This window comes from Podarcis melisellensis (genome assembly GCF_964234715.1).
Source record: "Podarcis melisellensis genome assembly, chromosome: 16".
NCBI lineage: Eukaryota > Metazoa > Chordata > Lepidosauria > Squamata > Lacertidae > Podarcis > Podarcis melisellensis.
This window is the reverse complement of record NC_138533.1, coordinates 28193298-28212394: the sequence shown is the minus strand read 5'-3', so window position 1 is coordinate 28212394 and position 19097 is coordinate 28193298. Positions and strand designations below refer to the sequence as shown.

Sequence of the window (19097 nt, the reverse complement as noted above, 5' to 3'; positions counted from 1 at the left end):
TGGTACCTGTTTATCTACTTTCACTTTTGGCATGCTTTCAAACTGCTAAGTTGGCAGGAGCAGGGACCGAGCAATGGGAGCTCACCCCGTTGCGGGGATTCAAACCGCTGACCTTCTGATCGGCAAGCCCTAGGCTCTGTGGTTTAACCCACAGCGCCAACCGCGTCCCCTTTGTCTACCTAGCTGTGGTCTAAACCACTGAGCCTCTTGGGCTTGCCAACTGGAAGGTTGGTGGATCGGATCCCTACAGTAGAGTTATTGTTGTTGTTGTTGTTAATTATTTATACCCCACCCATCTGGCTGGGTTTCCCCAGCCACTCTGGGTGGCTCCCAACAGAATATTAAGAACATGATAAAGCATCAAACATTAAAAACTTCCCGATACAGGGTTGCCTTCAGATGTCTTCTAAAAGTCGGATAGTTGTTTATTTCCTTGACATCTGATGGGCGGGCATTCCACAGGGCGGGCTCCACTACCATTGCTCTGTCCCAGCTCCTGCCAACCTAGCAGTTTGAAAGCATGCCAGCGCAAGTAGATAAATAGGTACTGCTGCGGCGGGAAGGTAAATGGCTTTTCCGTGCGCTCTGGTTTCCGTTATGATGTCCTATTGTGCCAGAAGCGGTTTAGTCCTGCTGGCCACATGACCCAGAAAGCTGTCTGCGGACAAACACCGGCTTCCTCTGCCTGAAAGCGAGATGAGCTCCACAACTCCAGAGTCGCCTTTGACTGGACTTAACTGTCCAGGGGTCCTTTGCCTTCTTTACCTTTACCATGTCCACACCATACAGCGAAAGCATTGCGGTACCACTTTAAGCAGCCACAGCTCCCTCCAGAGAATCCTGGGAGCTGTAGTATGCTGAAGGTGCTGAGAGTTGTTGGGAGGCCCTTCTATTCCCCTTGCAGAACTACATTTCCCAGAGTCCCCTGGGAGGAGGGATTGATTGTTAAACTGCTCCGGGATTTGTGAAGGGAATAATAGCTCTCAGCAGCCTTAAACCACAGCTCCCAGAATCCTTTGGGGGAAGCCACAACTGTTTAAAGTGCTTTCAATAGTGCATTATAAACGTATGCTCTCTTTTCTGCCCACTCTCCCTTCCCAATTTTGTTTTATTTTCTGTATACATTTAAAACCCACCTTTCATCCAAGGAGGGATATATGTGTTTTTGGAAGGCAGGGTGAATGTTTAGTTTCGTTTTGTAACTATTCGTTTTGCATTTTTATCCTGTATTTTTATCTTGTGAACCGCCCTGAGACCTTTAGATGAAGTTGAATAAATAAATAACCTGCCTTGCAAGGCTGTTGTGGGGATCAAATGAAGAGGGGAATCGTAGAATCAGAGTTGGAAGGGACCCTGGGCGGTCATCTAGTCCAACCCCCTGCAATGCAGGAATTTGCAGTCGTCCCATGCGGGGATCAAACCTGCAACCTCAGCGTTAGCAGCAGCACGCTCCAACCATGTTATAAATGCAATAAATTATGAAAATGGACTACGTGGATTTAAGAATTGGTTCAGGAAATAGAATTATGTTTTCTCTCATCAGCGCAGAAATTGGATTGCCTTGAGTACAGAATGTCTAACTTGTTTAGGGTGCATTGCACGCAGTTCTCAGAAGTGAGACGAGATGAGAATCTTTCTTAATTATGGCCCAGCAAAAAAATCCCAGTTTGATTCTTGCTATTTATCTCGGCCTTGCGAAAAGCCAGATCTAATTGCAAAGACAGAGTATGTAGCTGATGATAAGTGTCTAGGGATGACAAACCCTTCCAAGGATACAGAAAGAAATAGCTACGTTTAGACAAGATTTATTTCAAGGCTGTGTGTGGATGGGGATTTGTTGCTGGTAAAAATATATATATATACTTTGTTTTAAAATGTCAGAAGAAATTAAAATGGGGAACAGTCATTTGTCTTGTTTGCTGAAGTTTATGGACCAAGAAGCAGGAGAGTTCAGACCCAGGAAAATTGGCCTTTTTTAGACTAGGAAAAGCATTTTTTGAAAAATAAGAGAAATTCAGCAGTGGCTAAGCTGCCTCAGTTCCTTCTAGAATATTTGACCTAAAAAATAATAATGTTAGCCTGGCATCTGCTGAGGGAATCATAGTTGGTGAGCTTCTCAGGGTTATTAGTTCTAGTTCTGCTTATTTAGGCAGACACCAATTTTTCTTCAGACCTCCATGTTGTTTTCTATAGGACAGTGAAAGGGAATCTGTGGTCCTTCAGATGCTGGTGAACTCCAGCTCCCATCAGCCTCAGCTAGGCCGGCTAATACTGAGGGATGATAGGAGCTGTAGTCCTGCAAAACTCAGAGGACCCATTCGTGGTATAGGATTTGGGCCCCATCTGCACTATCCATTTAAAGCACTACGATGCAAGTTTATAAACAGTTGTGACTTTCCCCCAAAAATCCTGGGGAATATAGTTTGCTATTGCTGCTGAGCTCTATTAGGAGATCGTTCCCCTCACAGACCTACGATTCTCAGAGTGGTGTAGCAGGGAACCCCTCTTCCCCGGGAATTCTGGGAGTTATATTTCCCTGAGCAGATTTTAATGGGAAGTTTTTAATGACTGATGTTTTAATGTATTCTTAATATTTTGTTAGAAGGGACATGGGTGGCACTGTGGGTTAAACCACAGAGCCTAGAACTTGCCGATCAGAAGGTCGGCGGTTCGAATCCCCACGACGGGGTGAGCTCCCGTTGCTCGGTCCCTGCTCCTGCCAACCTAGCAGTTCGAAAGCACGTCAAAGTGCAAGTAGATAAATAGGTACCGCTCCAGCGGGAAGGTAAACGGTGTTTCCGTGCGCTGCTCTGGTTCGCCAGAAGTGGCTTAGTCATGCTGGCCACATGACCCAGAAGCTGTACGCCGGCTCCCTCGGCCAATAAAGCGAGATGAGCGCCGCGAGAGTCGGCCATGACTGGACCTAATGTTCAGGGGTCCCTTTACCTTTTTAATATTTTGTTTGAAGTCGCCCAGAGTGGCTGGGGAAACCCAGCCAGATGGGCAGGTATAAATAAATTATTATTATTATTATTATTATTATTATTATTATTATTATTATTATTAATTACATGGGGTCTTCTAACAGCTCTCAGCAAACTACAGTTCCCAGAATTCCTTGGGGGAAGCCATGGCTGCATAAAACTTCTGCAGATGAGGCCTATATGTTAAGCGGGGATTTGTTTCACTGGATTTATTTCGCTCCACTTGGTAATATATATTTCTGGTGTGGGCTGGGCATATGTTCTTGTTGAAGTACGAAGCAGTATTATTAACAATAAATCGTTCCCCAGTCACGTTACTCTTTTTCTCCTTTTTCAGCGGACTGCGTGAAGGTGACCGTCCGAGATCATGGGATCAAGGGGCTCTATCGTGGCCTCAGCTCTCTGGTTTATGGTTCCATACCGAAAGCCGCCGTGAGGTAATCACTTTTGGATTTTTATTCATTTATGTAGTATTAGTAGTAGTAGTTGTATTGGACTTCTTAGTCACTTTTCAAAATACAAAATGTATATTGGAATTTGAGCTAAGTTGCTCAGAGACTCCTTAAAGCAGTGAACAATGAATAAATTGAATAAATAATATAATAATGGCAAGAGCAGCGTGTTCTCTTCTCCCCAACCCACTGTGCTCCTCAGCTTTCATGAGCCACCTTCTTTCTCTTTCCAGGTTTGGCATGTTTGAATTCCTCAGCAACCACATGAGAGATGCAGAAGGGAAGTTGGACAGCAAACGAGGGCTCCTGGCTGGCTTGGGGGCTGGTGTGGCTGAAGCGGTGCTTGTGGTGTGCCCTATGGAAACCATAAAAGTAAACACAACCACAAACACGCACACAAAATGTGGTGTTTGTTTGCTTATTTCTTTCTTTGTTTGTTTTTGGGTTGATTAAATGTCTATCCAGCTTTTCAAGAACTTCTCCACAAAGCAGTTTACACAAACACACACACATATTTATTTATCTGAAATAATCATCAAAGAAATAAATGTGTGTGTGTGTTTGTGTAAACTGTTTTGTGGAGAAGTTCTTGAAAAGCTTTATTGGCCGAGGGAGCCGGTGTACAGCTTCCGGGTCATGTGGCCAGCATGACTAAGCCGCTTCTGGCGAACCAGAGCAGCGCACGGAAATGCCGTTTACCTTCCTGCCGGAGCGGTACCTATTTATCTACTAGCACTTTGATGTGCTTTCGAACTGCTAGGTTGGCAGGAGCAGGGACCGAGCAACGGGAGCTCACCCCGTCACGGGGATTTGAACCGCTGACCTTCTGATCAGCAAGTCCTAGGCTCTGTGGTTTAACCCACAGCGCCACACCGTCTCCCTCAGCCAATAAAGCGAGATGAGCGCCGCAACCCCAGAGTCGGCCATGACTGGACCTAATGGTCAGGGGTCCCTTTAGCTTTACCTTTTTAATCATCAAATAGGAAGTTGCCCTTATCCCAGATGAGATCATTGGTTGATCTATCTCAGTTGATACCATGTGGTGCCAAACTAAGTCCTGCTCATAGCAGACCCATTGAAATGAATGGACCTAAGTTTGTTGTGTCCATTAATTTCAGTAGGATACAAACTACTGACTGGCTATAGCTGGTGAACTAATGCTAGTGTACTGAAAGAAGCAAAGATCACCTGTGTCGAAGCAATGATTCTTCAACATCAACTTTGAACTGTTCATGCTGTGCGGATGCCTGATTATTGTCTTCCAAAGCAACTACTCTATTCCAAACTTAAAAATGGAAAGTGTAGTGCTGGTGGGTCAACAAAAGTGGTCTAAAGACTCTCTCAAGGCAAATCTTTTTTAAAAAGTAGTATAAACACTGACAACTGGGAAACACTGGCCTGCAAGCGCTCCAGTTGGAGAACAGCCTTTACCAAAGATGTCATGGGCTTTGAAGACACTCAAACTCAGGACGCAAGGGAGAAACGTGCTAAGAGGAAGGCACGCTTGGCAAACCCTCACTGTGATCAACTCCCACCCAGAAACCTATGTCCCCACTGTGGAAGGACGTGTGGATCCAGAATTGGCCTCTACAGTCACTTGCGCACTCACTGTTAAAACCGTGTTTATGGAAGACAATCTTACTCGGCTACGAGTGATCGCCAAAGAAAAGAGCTCTCTAGGGATTCTGACACTCCCATCCCCTACCTGGGGGGCAGGTTTTATTGGGTTGTTTTAGTGTTTTAGTTTTTATTATGTATTTTGTGTTTCTATATTGTGATTTTATGTTGTAACCGCCTTGAGACCTGCGGGTATAGGAAGGTATACAAATTTAATGGATGATGATGATGAATAATACCTGAAGATAGAATCTGAGAGATTAAGGAGCTAAGATGTTCCTTGCTAGGTCAGGGCCCAGATGCTCATCTTAGTCCATTATCCTGTTCTTCAAGTGGCTAATTAGATGCCATGGGAAGCCCACAACCTAGCATGCTGCCTTCTGCTGAGTCAGACCATTGGTCTAATATACCACAGTATTGTCTACACTGATTGGCAGAAGCAGGTCTTCAGGATTTCAGGCAGGGGTCTTTCTTAGCCCCAGCTGGAGATGCCAGGGACGTGATCCTGGAATCTTCTGCATGCAAGACAGATGTTCCAACACCGAGCTATGTCCCTTCCCTATTTAAGACACGCACTCTCTTGCACGCACACCCTCACACACTGTTCAAGCTGCTGCACACAAACACAGACATGCCGAATGAATGACCTGTTTGGGAAAGGGCAGAACAGCAACCTTCTGAAGACGTGCAGTTGCAGCAAAATGAATGCTTTTTCACAGGGCGGTTTCCCGTACAGCTCCCGAAAGGGGGAAAAGATGCGTGAATCTTTTGTGAAACTGCACATCAGGTTGAGTATCAGGGACTTCCTAACATCGGAACCCACCTTGTGGTGAACAGCAAACATTACAAGGGCATTTCCCACCCATCTCCCTCCTTTTTTGGGTCTGGCCCATAGCTGCCAACTTTTCCCTTTTTTAAAGGGAAATTCCCTTATTCCGAATAGGATTCCTCGCAAGAAAAGGGAAAAGTTGACAGCTATGGTCTGGCCATCTTTGTTATCTGGGCTAGGGAGAAAGAAGCTCATCTTCCTGATGCAAATTGCCACACAGAAAGAAAAACAGGAGCTTGCCGCCTTTAGACTAGAGTGCACGTGAAAAGTTCTGGAGGTTAAAACAGCATCATCGCTATTAACAAACTACAGTTCTCAGGGAGTTTTTTTCCATCACTTATGCGCTATTGTTGTGTGAGTGATAGGCTACAGAATGCAGCTGCCCCTTTCGAAAACAACCCAGTCTAGAAGAGGCTGAGTGAGTTTAAAAATCTCTCTTGACTTGCCAGTAAGTGACCTGGTGGCTGTTCCTCCACAGGTGAAGTTCATCCACGATCAGTGCTCTCCGCAGCCAAAATATCGAGGATTCTTCCATGGGGTGCGGGAGATCATTCGGCACCAAGGTGAGACCTGGTGTTTGTTAGCAGGGAGACATCCTTGGCAAGGAGAACTTTGGGGGTTTGCATAATTGGGAATGAGAAAGGAGCTGTCTGCCTTCAAATCGCAAGTAGGTGAAGCTTCGGATCTCTCAGTTTGGGGTTTCTTGAATGCTCTTTTGCTTGTATCAGGGATGGGGAACCTGTGAACCTCCAGATCTTGTTGCTACTTCTGGTCCAATGGCCATAAAATGAAGGGGAATAATTAAGAACCAGTATGACTTAATGGGGATGCGGGTGGCGCTGTGGGTTAAACCACAAAGCCTAGGACTTGCCGATCAGAAGGTTGGCAGTTTGAATCCCTGCGACGGGGTGAGCTCCCGTTGTTTGGTCCCTGCTGCTGCCAATCTAGCCGTTCGAAAGCATGTCAAAGTGCAAGTAGATAAATAGCTACCACTCCAGCGGGAAGGTAAACGGCGTTTCCGTGTGCTGCTCTGGTTTGCCAAAGCAGCTTAGTCATGCTGGCCACATGACCCAGAAGCTGTATGCCAGCTCCCTCGGCCAATAAAACGAGATGAGCGCCGCAACCCCAGAGTCGGTCACAACTGGACCTAATGGTCAGGGGTCCCTTTACCTTTACCTTTTTATGACTTAATGATTAGGGTGCTGGACTAGGACCTGGGAGACTGGGTTCAATTTCCTATCCCCTGCAATGCAGGAATCTTGCCCATAACCACTCCTAGGTGGCCTTGAACCACCCACCTTCTGGCTAACACTCTGGCACACTAATCCATTGCATCTGCAACTGGCTGCCCACCCACCGCCAAGCCCAGGGTCAAGGTTCTTGTATTCTTTTACAAAGCCCTAAACGCGGTTGGCACTGTGGGTTAAACCACAGAGCCTAGGACTTGCTGATCAGAAGGTAAGCAGTTCGAATCCCCACGACGGGGTGAGCTCCCGTTGCTCGGTCCCTGCTCCTGCCAACCTAGCAGTTCGAAAGCACCTCAAAGTGCAAGTAGATAAATAGGTACTGCTCCAGAGGGAAGATAAACGGTGTTTCCGTGCGCTGCTCTGGTTCACCAGAAGCGGCTTAGTCATGCTGGCCACATGACCCGGAAGCTGTACGCCGGCTCCCTCGGCCAGTAAAGTGAGATGAGCACCGCATCCCCAGAGTCGGCCATGACTGGACCTAATGGTCAGGGGTCCCTTTACCTTAAACAACTTCAGTCCCTGGGTACCTCGGCGGCCACCTGAACTCATTTGCGTCGAGTCACTGTGATATCACCTACTGGAGCCTTCTTGATCGTTCCCCAAGTTGGCGAGGCTTATTTGACAAGAACATGGAACTGAGGCTTTCGTGTTGTGAGCCCAGCCTTATGGGAACACTCTTGCCAATAGAGACTCAGCAGGCACCTTCTGTTTCAGCATTTAAACGCCTGCAGAAATCTTTTCTATTCCGTCGGGCTTATGCAAGCAATGAAGAATAACATCTCTTTCCACAACAGTTGGCTGACTCTTGATTTTAATTTTTCATAGGACTTTTATGTACAGTTGTTGCGAACTGCTCTGGTATTTTCTTCATGAGTCAGTGACTTATAAATATTTTCATAAACAAACAACAGTGTGGTTTTCCTGCTGCCTTATTCTTCCTCCTGATCTTCTTTTTCTTTTTGCTGCAGGCCTCAGGGGAACTTACCAAGGTTTAACAGCGACTGTCCTGAAACAGGGATCCAACCAGGCTATTCGCTTTTTCGTCATGACAGCTCTCAGGAATTGGTACAAAGGTATTTGGAACCCACCTTTTCAGATATCATCTTCTGGGCGGTAATCTGAACGGTGTCCCAGATCTTTTAACCTCAAGGCTTTTGCTGTGGCAATAATAATAATAATAATAATAATAATAATAATAATAATAATATATTATTTGTACCCCGCCCATCTGGCTGGGTTTCCCCAGCCACTCTGGGCGGCTTCCGCAAAAACCAAAAATACACTAAGATGTCACACATTATTTATTAGTATTATTATATGCTGCCCATCTGACTGGTTTGCCCCAGCCACTCTTGGTGGCTTTCAGCAGATTAAACCATCAGACAGAGTAAAACATCAATCATTAAAAACTTCCCTGAACTTCCCTTAAGATGTCTTCTGAATGTCAGGTAGTTTTTTATCTCTTTGACATCTGATGGGAGGGCGTTCCACAGGGTGGGCGCCACTACCAAGAAGGCCCTCTTCCTGGTTCCCTGTAACCTCGCAATGAGGGAACCACCAGAAGGCCCTCGGAGCTGGACCTCAGCATCCGGGCAGAACGATGGGGGTGGAGGCGCTCCTTCAGGTATACTGGGCCGAGGCCGTTTAGGGCTTTAAAGGTCAACACCAACACTTTGAATTGTGCTCAGAAATATCCAAGCGGACACCTGGGTTTTCTTTTCCCAGCATGCACTGGTGCCAGTCACCAGCTTCTGTCCCACGTATTTGGAGTAGGGCTGGAGAATATTTTTCAGCCTGAGGGCCACCTTCCCTGCTGTGCAGCTTTTCAGAGGCCGCATGCCAGAGGCCAGAGGCGTAAGCATGCTGAACAACCAATGTGAATGTTCACCTTTGTATAGTAGACTAGTTTCTACGCACCCCCTTCTGGAGCCTCCATCCAGACAAGCAAGAGGCATGAGCAGGGTTCTAGGACAACATCCCAGCAAGGCAGAAACATTCAACTTGATGTTTTTATATGCTGCTTGCCACTTAGAAAACAGTGTTTTGTCTTTTTTTTAAAAAAAATAATAATTAAGGAGTTTAAACATTTTAGGTCATATGTACACGTATAACAGTAAAATAGCAGTATGACAACAGTATCAACATAAACCAGAAATGTTGGAGATGGTAGACAACATGCTGGAACAAAGAACAGTGTTAGTGGGTGGCTTTATATATAAAATAGGTAAAGGTAAAGGGTCCGACTCTGGGGTTGCGGTGCTCATCTCGCTTTATTGGCCAAGGGAGCCGGTGTACAGCTTCCAGGTCATGTGGCCAGCATGACTAAGCCGCTTCTGGCGAACCAGAGCAAAGCACGGAAACGCCTTTTACCTTCCCACCGGAGTGGTACCTATTTATCTACTTGCACTTGATGTGCTTTCGAATTGCAAGGTTGGCAGGAGCAGGGACCGAGCAACGGGAGCTCACCCCTTCGCGGGGATTCGAACCGCCGACCTTCTGATCGGCAAGTCCTAGGCTCTGTGGTTTAACCCACAGCGCCAACCGCATCCCTTCATATATAAAATAATAGCATGTAAATAATATACTGTTCTTTGCAGCTGAGCCACTAAGGGGCACTGTTCACCCAGCTTCCTGTTCAGTGTTGCCTAGCTGAGTGGCGAGCAGAAGACCCAAACAAATTATGCCCACCTATTCATTTTTTCCTGTATTTTAAAATCCACCTTTGGAGAAAGTGCTATTCTAAAAATAAAATAGATTCCCTTAACTCAGGGGTGGTGGGGAAGACACCCCACAATTAACAAAAAGCAGGTCTTTAGATCCAGATAAACTCAGTGCTTCTCCTCTGCTCTTGAGTCAATTGAGTGTTCTCTACCTTTAAACAAAAACCCCCTGCAGTTTCCTATAGATACAGTAGCTCAGTTGGTTCGAGTGTGGTGCCAATAACAGGCTGCCAATTAGTTTTGGGGATTCAGTGCTGGTTTTGACCTATCAAGGCTTTTGTGGCTCCTAATACCTCAAACATTGCCTCTCCCCACGTGAATCAGATCAGAAACCGAGTCCATCATCAGAGGCCCTTCTTCCTGCGCGCTCTGTGAAGGAAGTGCCAAAGGTGGTGGCAGCAGCAGCAGAAGAAGGGGCCTTTTCATTGTTGGCTCCCTGCTCTGCAGGGAAGCACATCTGGCACCAGTGTTGTGTCATTTTAGGTGCCAGGTGAAAACATCCTTGTTTACCCAGGCATATGGTTTTTAATTGGGGGATAGGTTGATATCTCTGTGGCCTTTGTTGTGCTTATCTGTTAAGTAAGGCGGCTGGGACTTGTTGCTTCACAAAAGGTTCTCAGATCAGTGTTTTAGTTTTTAGTTTGTTGCTGATTTGAATGTCTTTGTTTTATTTTTGCTGTGTAAGTCACTTTGAGGCGCTAAAGTGCAATATTGCAACTAATAAAGTTTATCTACCGTATTTTTCACTCTATAAGACGCACCTTTCCCCTCCTAAAAAGTAAGGGGAAATGTGTGTGCGTCTTACGGAGCGAATGCAGGCGGGAGGCTCTGTCAGTGCTCCCTTTAAAGAGCCGCATGGGCTTTTCCCCATGAAGGCTCCCCTTGCCCGGGAGAGGTTGTGCGCGGTAAAGAGGAAGCCAGGAGAGCGAGCAGGATGCATCCCGCTGGCTGTCTTGGCTTATGCCATAGCTGGAGAGGCTGTGCGTGGCTAAAGAGGAAGCCAGGAGAGTGAGTGGGATCCCGCTGGCTGCTCCAGCTTCTGGCTTAGCCACGCGAAGCCTCCGCAGGGGAGCAGGGAGCCTTCATCCCACTGCCCTGCGGAGGCTTCGTGCAGCTATTCCTGGCTTTTGCAGGAGGTGGGTGAAGGGACAGAGCGTGTGGCTCTGTCCATTCCCCCACCTCCCAGAAAAGCCCCCAAGAGCCGCGCTCCCTTTAAAGAGCACGTGGCTCATAGAATCATAGAGTTGGAAGAGACCACAAGGGCCATCGAGTCCAACCCCCTGCCATTAGGCTTGCTTTTGCTGAAGCCAGAAGGGCAAGAGGGATCAGTGCGCACCAATCCCACTTGCTCTCCTGGCTTCAGGGTAGCCCCGCAAAGCCTCCTGGAGGAGCTCTCCCTCTTAGCTCAGGATGCTTTGCGTTCCTTTCTTGTTTTCCTCCCCTGAAAACTAGGTGCATCCAATCGTCCGGTGCGTCTAATAGAGCGAAAAATACGGGATTTATTATTAGTATTATCAACATTATCATCGTCATGAGAGGCAGGGTGTTGTAGTGGTTAGAGTGTCAGGCTAGGACCTTTGAGACAAGGGTTCGAATCCCCACTGGTCCACAAAGCTCCCTGGTTGACCTTGGGCCCATCGCTCACTCTTAGCCTAAACTACCTCACAGGTTGTTGTGGGAATTAAATAAGTATTGGGAGAGCCACCTTGAGCTCCTTGGAGAAAAAGGTGGGAGATAAATGCAAACAACAACAACAACAACATGCACTTTTTAAATTCAAGCCAGATTTCCATTTCAGAGTGAGTTGACTCCTGACACTTTTGTTTTCTGCTGTGTTTCCTCTCACGCCTCCTCCTCATCTTCCTTCCCCTTCCCCTTCTAGGTGATAATCCAAATAAAGCCATCAACCCGCTTGTCACTGGGTTGTTTGGGGCGATCGCAGGTGCAGCCAGCGTCTTTGGCAACACGCCACTGGATGTCGTGAAGACCAGGATGCAGGTATGCCCAAATCTCTAAACTTCTCTTCAAGGGAAACCTGTAGGTCAGATTCACTCTGGGAGCCAGTGTGGTGTAGTGGTTAAGAGCGGTAGTCTTGTAATCTGGGGAACCGGGTTCGAGTCTCTGCTCCTCCACGTGCAGTTGCTGGGTGAGCTTGCGCCAGTCACACTTCTCTGAAGTCTCTCAGCCCCACTCACCTCACAGAGTGTTTGTTGTGGAGGGGGAAGGGGAAGGAGATTGTTAGCCGCTTTGAGACTCCTTCGGGTAGTGATTAATAATAATAATAATAATAATAATAATAATAATAATAATTTATTATTTGTACCCCGCCCATCTGGCTGGGTTTCCCCAGCCACTCTGGGCAGCTTCCAACAGAAATGAAAAATACACTAAAATGTCACATATTAAAAACTTCCCTGAACAGGGCTGCCTTCAGATGTCTTCTGAATGTCAGGTAGTTGTCCATCGCCTTGACATCCGGTGGGAGGGCATTCCACAGGGCGGGCGCCACCACCGAGAAGGCCCTCTGCCTGGTTCCCTGCAACTTGGCCTCTCGCAGGGAGGGAACCGCCAGAAGGCCCTCGGAGCTGGACCTCAGTGTCCAGGCAGAATAAAGTGGGATATCAAATCCAAACCCTTCTTCTTCTTTCAACTGGGCCATATTTGAATGGTGGGCATGGCCAGAGGCAAAGAAAGAGAGGGAGGAGTTAAAAAATGCATTTGACCTGCACTCTTTTATATAAACATGAGTGGGAATGGCGCACGTGAAAGGGAAAGCCCAATTGTAGGAGTGTGGCAGGGTGGATCAAAAGGATTGACAGGTGACGTCAAGTGGTGGCCCATGTGGGTGGAGTTTGCTAGAAATGGAGGGGCTGGAGGGGCAGATTATGCCCAGGAACCAGAGGTTCCCCACCAGGTAATTAATCCCTATATATGCCTGAACTTTCTGCGTATTCTGACCTTTCATACTGCATCACGGTGTGGTACGCTGGTTTGACATCAACTGATAGGAAAAGCCTACAGAGGGTGGTGAATACAGCACAAGATGTTATGGGCTGTCCCGTGAATCCGCTGGATGAAATAGCGGAAGAACGTTGCCACAGGAGAGTGAGGAAAATTCTCAGGGATGATTCACACCCTGGCCGGCACTTTCTTGATCTCCTGCCCTCAGATATAGAAGCATGATTAGTCGCACCAACAGGGTAAAGAATAGCTTCTGTCCATGGGCTGTTAGGCTGCTGAATGAAAAGATAACAACAGGGCAACTGACTTTCGGGTTTGGTGGGTGTGCATCAGTAAATGAGGGGAATTAAGACTAAGAGAGCTGAGTGGGGGGTGCTCATGTAATCTCACTGTATACAAGTTGTACAAGTGACAATAAAGTATTTCAATTCAATCTCTCTCTCCCCCTGCCAATCTTCTTATACAGGGCCTGGAGTCTCACAAGTACAAGAGCACTTGGGACTGTGCCTATCAGATCATGAAATACGAAGGACCTCTTGCGTAAGTGTCTCTTGGTTTTATATTTATCTAGTTATTTAAAGCTTTTGTGCTCCACTCTTCAGCCCAAAAGCCTCCCAGCATAGCTTGCCTATACAGTGGTACCTCGGGTTAAGTACTTAATTCGTTCCAGAGGTCTGTTCTTATCCTGAAACTGTTCTTAACCTGAAGCACCACTTTAGCTAATGGGGCCTCCCGCTGCTGCCGCACCACCACCATGCGATTTCTGATCTTATCCTGAGGTAAAATTCTTAACCTGAGGTACTATTTCTGGGTTAGCGGAGTCTGTAACCTGAGGCGTATGTAACCTGAAGCGTATGTAACCCAAGGTACCACTGTAGAGGCAACTCCCCATTTATGTGTGTTCAAGTGACTTTGTGGATCGTTGTGAACCCGGAAGTGGCACTTTTAAAGGGCGGAAAGGCCCTTCCAAAAAAGAGCAAGTAAACTGCAAGAACGGTTACAAAAACTGCATCTAGCAATCCCACGAGAGCTTTGCAAGTGCAATCCCATGAGCCTTTGAGGCCTGTGGAGAGTTGGAGTTTGATCAAGGAGGTTTGGAGGGAGTCCGTAAAGCGCTTCAGAACGTAACCCCCATGTAAATGGGGAGTTGCCTGCACTCAAGTAAAACAAGACCGTCCCTTGCCCACAGATGTACCATCTAAAAGACATGACACACAAGGAAAAAGAGGCAGGGAGGGAAGAGGGGCAGAGTGGTGCACACTCTAGTTATCTCCCGCTTGGACCACTGCCATGCGCTCTACGTGGGGCTACCTTTGAAGGTGACCCGGAAACTACAACTAATCCAGAGTGTGGCAGCTAGACTAGTGACTGGGAGCGGCCGCCGAGACCATATAACACCGATCTTGAAAGACCTACATTGGCTCCCAGTATGTTTCCGAGCACAATTCAAAGTGTTGGTGCTGAGCTTTAAAGCCCTAAACGGCCTTGGCCCAGTATACCTGAAGGAGCGTCTCCACCCCCATCGTTCAGCCTGGACACAGGTCCAGCGCCAAGGGCCTTCTGGTGGTTCCCTCACTGTGGGAAGTGAAGTTACAGGGAACCAGGCAGAAGGCCTTCTTGGTGGTGGTGCCTGCCCTGTGGAACACCCTCCCATCAGATGTCAAGGAAATGAATAATTATCTGACTTTTAGAAGACATCTGAAGGCAGCCCTGTTTAGGGAAGTTTTCAGTGTGTGATGTTTTATCATGTTTTTAATATTCTATTGGGAGCCCCCCAGAGTGGCTGGGTATAAATAATAATTATTATTGTTATTATTATTATTATTATCATCATTACCATCATCATCAAGTCAATTGTTTTTGTAATGGCCAGCTGGCACAGTCCAGGGTTAGGGAGTTCCTGACGGAGCTGGTCTTCCCCAGCAGAGCTGTTGGAGTGAACCCTTTCCCCCCATCTCTCCCATTGAGGCCATCTGAAGGAAGGGCCCTGCTCTCTGGTGACGGTTGAGAGAGAGGAGGCCTAAGCTGCCTTGCTTGTTTCTCGGATAAACAGCTCTAACCACTATACCAGACTGTTTCTTGGTTGGCTCACCTCTTCCCAAAGTTTGCTCGGATTCTCTGAAATGCCCCTTTCTCACCCCACTCTGTCCATTCCTCTGCAGGTTTTACAAGGGCACGATCCCCCGCCTGGGCCGGGTCTGCTTAGACGTGGCCATTGTGTTCATCATCTACGACGAAGTCGTCAAGGTACTCAACAAGGTGTGGAAAACGGACTGAGAGCCCGCCGAGGGCGGCACCACCTCCTCCCCACCCGCCAGGCAACAGCGGGGCGGGGAGGGGAAGGCACGACCCACCACAGATGAGGGGGGGTCCCTACCCACAACTCCCCCCCCCGCCCACCCGGCAAGTTAGTGCCAGCATTCCAGGGCTCCTTCAGCTCCACAGGTGGGATCTGGATACGGATCACGTCCCCGACCCGCTGTCTTCATATCAAGCTCAATGACACGTTTTATTTATATCCGAATGAACTGTGGCCGTGTTGCTGGTTGTTGCTTGTTTTTTAATTACTGATGATATGATAATGTGACCAGATTGGATGGGTGAACAGAGACGAGATGGTTTTGTGCTACATCTCCAGCTGCTAAAGTTGGGGGTACGGGGTGAAGGGGTGGGGCGAGTTTGACTGGTGCCCGTCAGAAAGAGAAAGGGAACTTTCCCCACACACACCCTGTCCCCCGCACCAACCCCAACACCCGCTAGAATAAAAGTTCAAGAAGCTTTTTTTCCCTTTTAGAAACAAACACACGCATGAATTTACAGCTTCCCAATCGCTGGTCTAGATCAGAGTTTCCCAAACGTAGGTCTCCAGCTGTTTTTTGGACTACAGCTCCCATCATCCCGAGCTAGCAGCGCCAGTGGTCAGGGATGATGGGAATTGTAGTCCAAAACCCGCTAGAGACCCAAGGTTAGGAAACCCTGGTCTAGAGCAAGGATGGCCTTCCAGATCTTGCGGCAGTACAGCCCTTCAAATATTGATGTACTCCAATTCCCATCATCCCTGCCCGTTGGCCGTGGTGGCTCTGGCTGATGGGACTTGGAGTCCAGTGACTTCTGGAGTGCCTCTGCTGTCTTTCTGAAAAGCCGGTGTTGAAACATAAGCTAAGAAGAAGTCCCTGGTTGTTTACCAGAAGGCGATTGCCAGCGCGTTGAGCTCCAACTTACCGGCCAAAGAAGATCTTGTGATTTGTTGACCGACGGTGCCAACTCAGAAAGCTTGCAGAGGTAGGGAAAGGACGTCAGACATCTGGGTGTTTGTCAGTCCTTCTTATGCCCCTTCCCCCAGTTGCTGCCAGCAGAGAAGAAAGCCTTTGGAGGTCATGACACACATGCACACACCCCAAAAAATACTTGAGTACATTCCATGAGTCCTGCTCCAATAGTATTCTCTCGCCAGCTAGCTCTTGGTATTGCCAAACGCGGGGGTCCCTAGCAAAGGTGTTGCTGGACAACAAGTCCCATCATCCCTGCCCCTTGGACCATCCTAGCTGGGGCTGATGGGAGTTAGGAACCCAGCAACAGCTGAAGGTCCTTTGTTTCTGCATCTGTGCTCTCTTTGAATGACGTAGAGGAAGAGAGGGAATTGCCACCTCTGCAGGCTCCGAAGCACGATGGCCTCAGCAGTGGAAGCTGGTCCATTTTGGTGAATGGGGCATTGCCCCATCAACCTCAGCTTGCCCATGCCCCATCACCACCTGCCTTCTTACAACCAGGCAATGGTGGCGACCCTGTCAACTTTAGTCTCTGTTTCCTTGTAGGACGCAAGCAGGCGGATTAGAATTCGCTGCCTACTGTTTGGGCTCCATTCCCTTCTGCCCTGCCAGTCCCAATGGGCGTCAGCCACCCCTAGCCCTAGGAGGACCTGGTTCTCCCAGCACCCCATAGAAATGGGGCTGCAGTGGCCCCGGGGCTGCTGTGGTGGTGAGGCAGCGGGTGATGGGAGGGCAGTCTGTTCTGGGTGCCTTGGCAGTGACCTGCCACTGCTGACTCCTAACACCAGCCCTGGGTGGGGATGACATTCACCCTTCCCTATCCTACGCTCATGCCTTCTATGCTTCCCCCCTGCTAAAATCCGCATCCCAAAGATCTGTTGCGATCGGTGTTTTTCTTACCCGTGCGGATAAAAGCTTTCGAACCAAAGTTGGGGGACCCACTCCCCTGACCTCCATAAATGTTTCCGCTGAGTCGGGAGAGTCGAATTAATTCCCACACGGAACACCCAGCCCATAACTCATTCCATAGAATTCACTTGTTTACATTGGTGAGGGAAAGAGGGATATGAAAAACAGAAGTGATAGCCCCTTTCTAGAATCTGTTTCTTGTGTCCCAGGTGGAAAGGGGACTCGCCAGCTAAACAGAGTACTGGTCAGAGGGACCTACCTGCCCTCTCTCTGGCTCTGCTGGGGCTTACCCAGAAGGTCGGCAAAGCAGGGGTGAGGTTGGTGCAAACGCGTCTGCAGGAACACAAGACTGGCTCTGCTGGTGTGTTTGCGCTGCTGCGGCCTCGCCCCCTGCCACTCGCCGTAAGCTGCAGTGACACTGATGTTAGGAGTCAAGGGGAGCAGTACCACCCCTCTTCTGCCTGATGCTCCTTTTCAGATTGTCTTTTCTCCTCCCTGTCTCCTTGGAAGTTCCCTCCCTTTTTTCTCCTTTCGAAGACCCTAATGACTCGCTGGAGAAACTTGTAGGCTTAGCAGACACTATTCTGGCTCACTCGTGCTTCTTTCTGTACTAGGAAGGGATCTTTCCCCAGGTGCCAAGGAAACTCGCCAACGATTCCGTTACGGATCTGTGCCAAATTTTGTGTGTCTCTCGTCCTTTTTCCAGTACACGTGGGGACCTTCCCGTCCCCCCCCCTTTTGCTCCAGTCTTTGCTAGCTATGTACTGTGTGCCTAACTAAATGCAGCCAGCTGTTGATAGGGGAAGCATTTAGTGCAGGGACCGCCAGTGTGCCGCCCTCCGGATGGGGTGGACTACATTTCCCATCATCCTTGACCGTTGGCACTGCTGGCTGGGTCTGATGTGAGCTGACACCTTCAGGGTTAGAGAACAAAGCAGGCAGACCTGTTTCCCTACCACCACATATTTTAAGGTGCATTCCAGTTGCAAAACTAATAAAACGATAAGCCTGCTCCGAAGAAGCTGTGGGCTGCAGCTGTACCACTACGTGAAACCCTTTGAATGAGAATTAAGTTTCACCTGTCCAAACACACCTTTATGAGCAAATTGGCTGCAAGTGATAGATCAGGGGTGGAGAGACCTGTAGATTTCAGATATTGCTCTATAGTGGTACCTTGGTTTACGACCATAATCCGTTCCAGAGGTCCATTCGTAAACCAAAACAGGTCGTAACCCAAGGCGCGCTTTCGCCAATGGGGCCTCCAAATAAATTTCTCTGTAATCCCCCCAAAATTGTTCGTAATCCCAAAAAAAGTTTGCAAACCAGGACACGCACTTCCAGGTTTGACATGTTCATAATCCAAAACGTACGCAAACCAGACTGTTCGCAAACGAAGGTACCACTGTACTAGAATTCCCATCATCCCTGGCTGCAGGTGATGACAGTTGTAGTCAGAGCATCATCTGGAGAATTTACAGGTTCCTCATCCTTACAGTAGACTTGCTGCATAATTTCAATTTCACAGAAGTGGGGATCCTGGCTGTGTCCCTGCCCGTATTTCCACACATGTGCACTTTGGGCTTCCAAGATATTGGTGGACGTCAGCCCCAGCACGCATGGCCAGTGGCCAGGGATGATAGGAGTTGTAGCCAACCAACACCTGGACTCTTAACTGTCCTACAGGCTTGGATAACAGGTGTCCAGGCTATGTTTTTGTGCTGACCATGTGGCAAGCAAAGGCAGGTGATGCTTTGGGATGGGGATTTTTTGCTTGTGGGGGTGCGTGGTTTTTTTATTTACACAGACCGAGGATTTCTGAATTGAATGGTTTTTTTGTTTTTATTTTAATTCACTGTCTGCACCGGCAGCCTGATACTAGAATGGTTTTGGAACTTCTTAGCCCTGTGGCGAGGACGCCAACCAATAAAGCCAAAGTTGCCTGTTTTCGTGAGTCACTTGGCAATTTGTGTTTCACTTGGAGGGGCACAGCAACTGCCCCCTCTCTCTGCCTTGCAGGAGGAATTCCTGCTCCTCAAGTGGGAAATGAATAGGTAAAGGGTAAAGGGACCCCTGACCATTAGGTCCAGTTGTGGTCGACTCTGGGGTTGC

General features: G+C 48.1%; 1 protein-coding gene across 2 annotated transcripts in view; it reads left to right on the top strand.

Annotated features, from left to right (window-relative positions):
* Positions 1–18932, top strand: part of SLC25A1 (solute carrier family 25 member 1) — a 56537-nt gene extending 37605 nt beyond the window's left edge. Inside the window, exons 3-10 of one of the 2 annotated variants that reach the window (XR_014163856.1) lie at positions 3322–3421; positions 3670–3808; positions 6361–6445; positions 8098–8202; positions 11732–11847; positions 13277–13350; positions 14973–18191; positions 18227–18932. Coding sequence is in view for 1 of the 2 variants with exons in the window: in XM_081893471.1 (XP_081749597.1) it covers positions 3322–3421; positions 3670–3808; positions 6361–6445; positions 8098–8202; positions 11732–11847; positions 13277–13350; positions 14973–15087 (734 nt within the window). In the remaining variant the exon portion in view is untranslated. Of the gene's footprint in view, positions 1–3321; positions 3422–3669; positions 3809–6360; positions 6446–8097; positions 8203–11731; positions 11848–13276; positions 13351–14972 lie in introns of both variants that reach the window. The other variant, XM_081893471.1, reaches the window with a different exon arrangement.
* Positions 18933–19097: the final 165 nt, after the last annotated feature.